This window comes from Apus apus, chromosome 13, assembly GCF_020740795.1.
Source record: "Apus apus isolate bApuApu2 chromosome 13, bApuApu2.pri.cur, whole genome shotgun sequence".
Classification (NCBI taxonomy): Eukaryota; Metazoa; Chordata; class Aves; order Apodiformes; family Apodidae; genus Apus; species Apus apus.
Genome location: NC_067294.1, coordinates 2,932,596 through 2,939,466, shown reverse-complemented (window position 1 = coordinate 2,939,466; position 6,871 = coordinate 2,932,596). Strand labels below are relative to the sequence as shown.

General features: G+C 47.3%; 1 protein-coding gene across 1 annotated transcript; it reads right to left on the bottom strand.

Annotated features, from left to right (window-relative positions):
* Positions 1-534: 534 nt before the first annotated feature.
* CAMLG (calcium modulating ligand) lies at positions 535-6,023 on the bottom strand. Its single transcript, XM_051631449.1, has 4 exons — positions 5,825-6,023; positions 3,974-4,425; positions 3,242-3,307; positions 535-2,664 (listed from the first exon to the last, which is right to left on the bottom strand). The coding sequence occupies exons 1-4, from the start codon at positions 5,988-5,990 to the stop codon at positions 2,473-2,475; spliced, it is 876 nt and encodes a 291-aa protein (XP_051487409.1). The 5' UTR covers positions 5,991-6,023; the 3' UTR covers positions 535-2,472.
* Between the last annotated feature and the right edge of the window lie 848 nt (positions 6,024-6,871).

Here is a 6,871-nt window from a genome sequence, read left to right as displayed (position 1 = left end):
GGGCGGGGGGGGCCCGGGGGGGGGGGGGCGGGGGGGGCCCCGGGAACGGGCCCCGGGAACGGGCAAAGGCCTCCGTCCTGTCCTGGCTCTTGCCCAGCCCCCTCAGGATTCCCGGTGGAACGTTCCCACCCACAACCCGCAGGACAAACCGCCAAGGAAAGGGGTCACAAATCGACTTTTCATTAAAAAAAAAAAAACACCCCGTTTGTCAGCAAACATAAACCAGAATTGTGCAGACGCACAGAGGGAAGTGAAAAAGGGACTAAAAGGAATTGGTTCCTCACCCCCCGGGGCCAGCAGGCTCCTCCAGCCCCGCCGGACAGCGTGGGGCGGAAACAAGTGGGTTTGGGCTGAGAAGTTCCAGGTTGGGTCTTGCAGCCAAATTTCTTCCACTGCTTGGTAAGAAAACCCGTTTCATCTTTCCTTGCCTGCAAGGGGCTGAGTGACTGCAGAGCAAGAGGGGCAGCTCGTAGGATTTAGCTGATTACAGTTTTTTATGCTGAGGGTTAAAAAGTCATTGTTTTTTTGCAGCTGTTAGTACACAGTATTTTTGTGATTTATTTTTATTTCACTTGGGCATATAAATAGTCAAAACAAGTGCAACTTCTGAGCAAACTCATTATTTACGTATCTCAACTTTAATTTAAATGACAGCTATTTCAATTCACTGACATTCCTGTCTAAGATAAACAAATTTAAAGCTTCTGAATAAATATTTTTACTTAACAGACCCAAGTCAGAATCTTTTGCAGCCCAGCCCTGGATACCTGTAACACAATACTCACTATAAAATAATCAGTAAAAAAAAAAAAAAAAATGAAAATGTACAAATAAAAACATGAGCTTCTTGTTTACATGCCCCAAACAAACGTATCTAACTCAGGAGCCAGAAATGCTGTGCTGAAATTATGGCAGGAAGCTTTAACAGAAAAGATTAAGCAGAAAGCAGGGCTTTTTACTTGAAAGAGGCATAATGAAACACTTTTGCTCCCTCAAAAAATCTCTGCAAATACTAACATAAATAGGTGTTTCACTATGCTAAAAAAGGCATTGGCCTAAATTAGTTGCAAGTCCAGATTCTAAACAAGTTGAAAATACCCAATTTAGCTTCAAAGGCAATTTTCAGAGATGATGAGGGTTTAAGCTCTTTGGAATGACACTTCCTTCCTCTCCCTGTGCAAAATGAGATTGGAAACAAGAGAATTCACCAGCCTGGGACTTCACCCAGTGCCAGGATCCCTCTGTCTTCATTCCACCTACATGGCTGGACATCCACAGCCAAAAGGAAAACATGCTCTTCCCCTTCATACATAAACCTTCAGGTGGGAGTCAACTCAAAGCACTGGGTTTTATTCCCCTGTCACTTCCAGCACACAGGATTTGAACAGGAAGGGCTGCTGGGATTTCACTGGGGCAGCTTCAAGCAAACACCAAAACCATGAATGTGCATCACTGCTGAATCAAAGGCTGTTGGGCTGTGGTGTCACACAGCAGGAGCAGAACTCCCCCAAAGCAGGATCCTGCTTACATGGAAATATCTGGTAATAAACAGGGAGAAACTGCAGAAATTCATGTCATACTAAAAGCTGATTTATGCAATCCTGCAAGGAGCTAGGAAAAAAAATAGTTCCCTTTTAAGTCTTACACACACTAGAGCAAACACCTGATACTGCAGTTTGGTTGCCAATATATACACCTTTCCCATCATGAGGTAAAATGTCAAAATAAGCAAACAAAAAAATTAGAATGAAAGCACAAGTATGAGCTACACTAGTATTAGGCTGCTGGAAAATCACAAACAGGTGAGATCAACAATTTTGTTTCTTCCCACTTTTTGATTAATGACATTTGTAAGCAACAGGACTTTTTTGCTGTTGGTTTTGCTGAGCTGTTTTGCACTATAATCATCAAATTAAATTAATCACAATCACAATAAATAATGCATAGGAAGGTGAAGATTAGGACAGTGAAGTGGCATGTTTCACCACATCATTGTCCAGAAATAGCTACTTGGTTCAACATTCTGGATCTGAACAACAGAAATACAGGGATTCCTTTTATTGAGAGATTTCTTTTAAAAAATGCCAACACCACAAAATGAGCAGTTGTTGTTAGCTACAGTCCTACTGGAGATAAATATATATATATGGTTCTGCTGAAATTAATTATCTTTTCTTTGTTCTCACTGAAAAGAACAAAGGCAGCTTTGTAAATGAGATCACCTAACTGAACCAAAAAAATAATTTACATTTGTAACAGGCAGATACAGCATCTAAATAAACTGAACCAATACAACTGGCAGTCTGGGACCCTGCTCTTCCTTTCCTTAAGTGACTGGATTTAAGGCTCCTTTCAAGCATTCAAACAGAGAAGAATTTAAATGAAGGTTTCAACCTCTCTGCATAGTCAGATGTTAAAGGAATACAGTCCAGAAAGCTTTAGTGTTAACTACTGCACTGAATTCTACAGCCATCATGGTACTTCAGAACCAAACAGCAGAGTAAGTTCATGGCAAAAGATAAAAGTGAAGAAATAGACACAAAGATCTGTGAAAACATCTCCCATTTTGCTGTAGGTGTCCATGGAGCGACTAATCACTTCTGCAGGGATTCCAGACAGTAGAAGAGCAGCAGTCAGAACTGTGGTTTTCACCTTCTTCTCACACTGAAAGAAAAAACAGTATTAGATTAGTTCTGTTATAATCCAATCCTGCTCTACATGCCACACTTCTTTTGCCCATTTCACACACAGCCAGGCACATTGCAAATATTTTAATTTGCCATTCAAACTGATGCCAGCCATGGAATGCAGATCCCTTAAAACCCAAAAACTGCCTCATTTTTAAACAAACACCTCCCATATTTTGTCCAGGTATCCCATGCAAACCAGCTCTTGAGAGAGCAAACAGTAACCACAGAAAAGCACAGCCTAGGAGAAATGGAAAACTTTCCTACAGACAGGAAAGAATTACCTGGCTTTCCTAGTCAGATGCTTTTAATTAGGCTGCAGGTAAGGAAGTTGCTAGTCCACATTTTCACAGCCACTTTAAGATTTGGACTAAGCCAGAGAGATTAAAAACTAGTATAAACTATCAGCACTTGGTAACTCTCAATTCTACAGTTGAAAACAAGGGAAGAATACTTCACATGCATTGGTCCTAAAACAACAGAATCTAGGCACAAGCTTAAATTTAAAACACTTCAAATTAATCTAATTGTGAAAAAAAAAATATATACGTTACCTTTGGAAAGTACTTGGACAGTCCCATGTAAGCAAGTTGTAAAGTAAGAAATGGTGCAAATATTGACTGAAGGAACAGAAAAGAATATACAAAAATTAACTTGGTCAGAAGTAGTAACTAAGAAAACACAGAAATTTAATGTTTCCCAAGTGACAAATTAGGTAGGTAAAAAAATAGCATGTGGACAACAGCAACAGTATTCTTGAATACTACAAAGCTAAGTAGAGAAGTTCCATGTCAAAACTACGATTTTGCCTCATTTTCTTTGAGCCTAAAAACCTGACATTGCAGAAGAGTACAGCAGTGTCAAAATGAGCCCAGGGACACAGGAGGTGACAGAGGCTGCACCAGCCACACACCTCTGTGCAAAGTACTGCCAGACACCTGGAGTACTGTTTCAGAAGACAGATAAGTTAGTAGGATCTGCTTTTCTTGGACAACTATTGCCATTTTTACTCTATTATTCTTTTGTAGACTTCAAACTAGAAGAGCAGATGACTCATGCTCACAAAGATGGGAATAAACTTGCAGGGAACTTAAGCTGCAAGAACTATTCCAGTGTTCCTGCTCCTCAAACACTGTGTCATACACTTGTTGGAAATGTAAAGAGTGCCTGAAGTTCCCAGCTCAGTCTCTACTGGTAGACTTCAGCCCCAGATAAAGGGTATTTTTACAGTAAGTTTGCAGTAAGCTAGCAGAACAGAATAGGATTGCTTGCTCCCCTGGACTCACCAGGTACTTGCACACAAAAGCCCTGACTGCGACGGCCAGCAGAGCACATCCCACCAATCTAAAAATGCGGAAAGAGTCAAACTCCTCCACTGCATTCCCATTCTCTTGGCTTGGCTTCTCATTCATCAGTTGGTTCCTCAACTTCAGAGCTTCGTCAAATCTGGACAAGTACTGCTCTAATCCATGTCTAGGTGGCCGTGGAGCACCTTCAGATGGCAGGTCCCCTCTGGCACGGTGACGGAGCTCACTTGTGCCCTCACTGAGAAGCTCTGGAGCTTTGCTGAACAAGTCCTTGTCCCCTTTGAGGTCTACCATGCTGCCATGGTCAGCTGTGCCTGCCACGCTGCAGACAGAATCCCCAAGCACGATTCGCTTGGAAACTGAAGGAACAGGAAGGGAGTTTGATTTATCTTGTTCGTGCTGAAGCCTTGATTCTGTGTGACTTTCATCATCTAAAGAAGAGAAACAAAAATAACGGAGTTACACACACCAAATATGTGGAACAACATGTAAGCCATGCTGGATTGGGCCCCTGGATTGATGTCTCCACTTTCAAAGTGAAAGGACAGATTTATGATTAATGAATGTGCTAATTAATAATCACAAAGCCACTGGACATACCTGCATACAAGCAACCCCATTTTCAAAAGAAGTGGGGTCAGCTGATACAAAGCCTGCTGGTCTATCAAAGGAGAGCTTTACACTCAGTCTTAGGTTACACCACAAAGATGAGAACAAAAAGAAAAAAAGCACAGCATGGACCGGCCTGAAAACACTCATCAGCTTCACAACACTGTGATTTTACACAACTGGGCTCAGCACACTCCTGGCTCCCTCCACCAGCCTACAAAGAACCCAACCTGTATGACACACTCTGCATTGCAGGGCACTCGGGGTACTGTGCAGACACAAGACAGCAGAGCAGCCCAGGCTGGAGCTGAAACTGTCAGTCAGCAACAGAGCAATGAAAACATTTGAGGCAGTGAATCACACAGGAGGAACATTAAGGATGACAAATGAGCAGGCAACAGAAAGTACTTTGCCTTATTCTTTGTTCTCAGAGGCAGAGTGTCATCCTGCTCCGTGTTAAACCTGAAGGGTGACCCCACCTCACAGTGATGCAGGTGATGCCAGAGAACACAAACCAAACCCAGAGGCATGCAGAACAGGTCTGGTCCTACCGGGGAGGAAGAACCAACACTTAAGGAATATCTTTCCATAGCAAAGCAGCCTGATTCAGGGCCTAAGGGCATCCTCGTAAACTGAAACCCGAGAACTTGATGCCTCCTTGGAGTACCTCAGAAAATCACCTACCTGCCAACCTGCAACAAAACTCTGCATGCCAACCCCAAACATCCAATGACTGGTTATTATCCAAACATGAGAACACTCCGACATTAAAAAAAAAAAAAGAGATTAAAAATATAGCTAGGAAACCAAGCAGTGACTGAATGAAAACGCAGTGGAGGCTGGATTGTTTCTTCAGCCTAGAAAAACGACTCGAGGCGAAATGGCAGCTTGTCCGCTCGCTGTGTGAGAAACCGAGAGGCCCACGACCCCGCCGGGGCACAGCCCTGGCGGGTGACACAGGGATGTCACCCGGGCTCTCCCCAGGGTCAGAGAAGGCCGTGCTTGCCTCAAGGCATCACGACCCCGAGGGAAGGCCCTGCGGGGCCCAACCGCACCCGCCGGGAGCCCGCGCGTCCCGCCGCGGCTGCGGGGAGCGGGAGCAGGAGGAGCAGGAGCAGCAGGAGCAGGAGGAGCAGCAGGAGCAGCAGGAGCAGGAAGAGCAGGCCGCAGCCGCGCGTTCCCGCCAGCCCGCCCGGCGCCGCCGCTCGCCGCGGGGCTCACCCTTGCCCGCCGCGGGCCGGTGGAAGCCCATGATGCGGTTGATCCGCTCCTCCGAGTTCATCAGCAGCTTCCTCCGCCGCAGCTCGGCTCGGCGCTGGGAGGCCGAGAGGCCGGCGGGGCCCGGCGGGGCCGGGGGGGTGTGTGCCGCCCCGCCGCCGCGCTCCATCCCGCCGCCGCAGGCCGCGCCGCACGGCCCCGCCGCACGCCCAGCGCGCAGGCGCCGGCCCGCCCGCCTCCGGGCGCTGAAGCGCGGGCCGCCATCTCGAGTAAGGGCAACAAGCAGCGGGAGGGGCGGCCCCGCGCCCGCACTGAAGATGGCCGCGCCGGAGGGGGAAGTGACGTCACGGGGCGAAGGCGGGAAGGCAGGGAGCGCGGAGGCGGCGGGAGCGGCCCTGAGGGGAGCGGCCCTGAGGGGAGCGGCCCTGAGGGGAGCGGCGGGCGGGGGCCGGGCCGGTCCGAGGAGCGGAGCAGCAGCCAGGTGAGAGCGCCGGGCGGCTCCTTCCTTCCCTTGCTGAACGCGCTGGTGTCAGTAGCCGAAAGCAGCACTCTGCACAGAAACAGTATTAGCGCAACTGGAGGTTGGTGTTTCTAGGCAAAATAGTATTGACTTAACGCTCTGACTGCAACAGTTAAAGCCGGGAGCACACGGAAGCAGGACATCAGGGCTGTTCACTGGTCTCGGTTCACAAGGGGTTTCATTTCCAGCCCCCACGTTTAACCTGCAGAGTCCATCACACCTGCCGGGGTGATAAAAAGTGGTAGAACCAGGCCCCGGGGTTCTTCTCTTCCTGAGCATTCCCAGGCAAAAGTACCTGAAAGCCAAAGCAAATTCAGACAGTGACGTGTATGTTTTCCATCAGCACTTCCAACTAATTACCTTCCACATCCTTGACACTGAATGACTTGGGCCCCGTAACACAGACTGCACCACAGGCACTTCATGACAGGCAGGGTTTTACTGCAAGATCCTGTACTTGGAATTTCAAAGACCAGTGCTAAGGATGGCTGCATGTTGAATGCAGAGCCACAGCTGGAGGGGTGAAATTC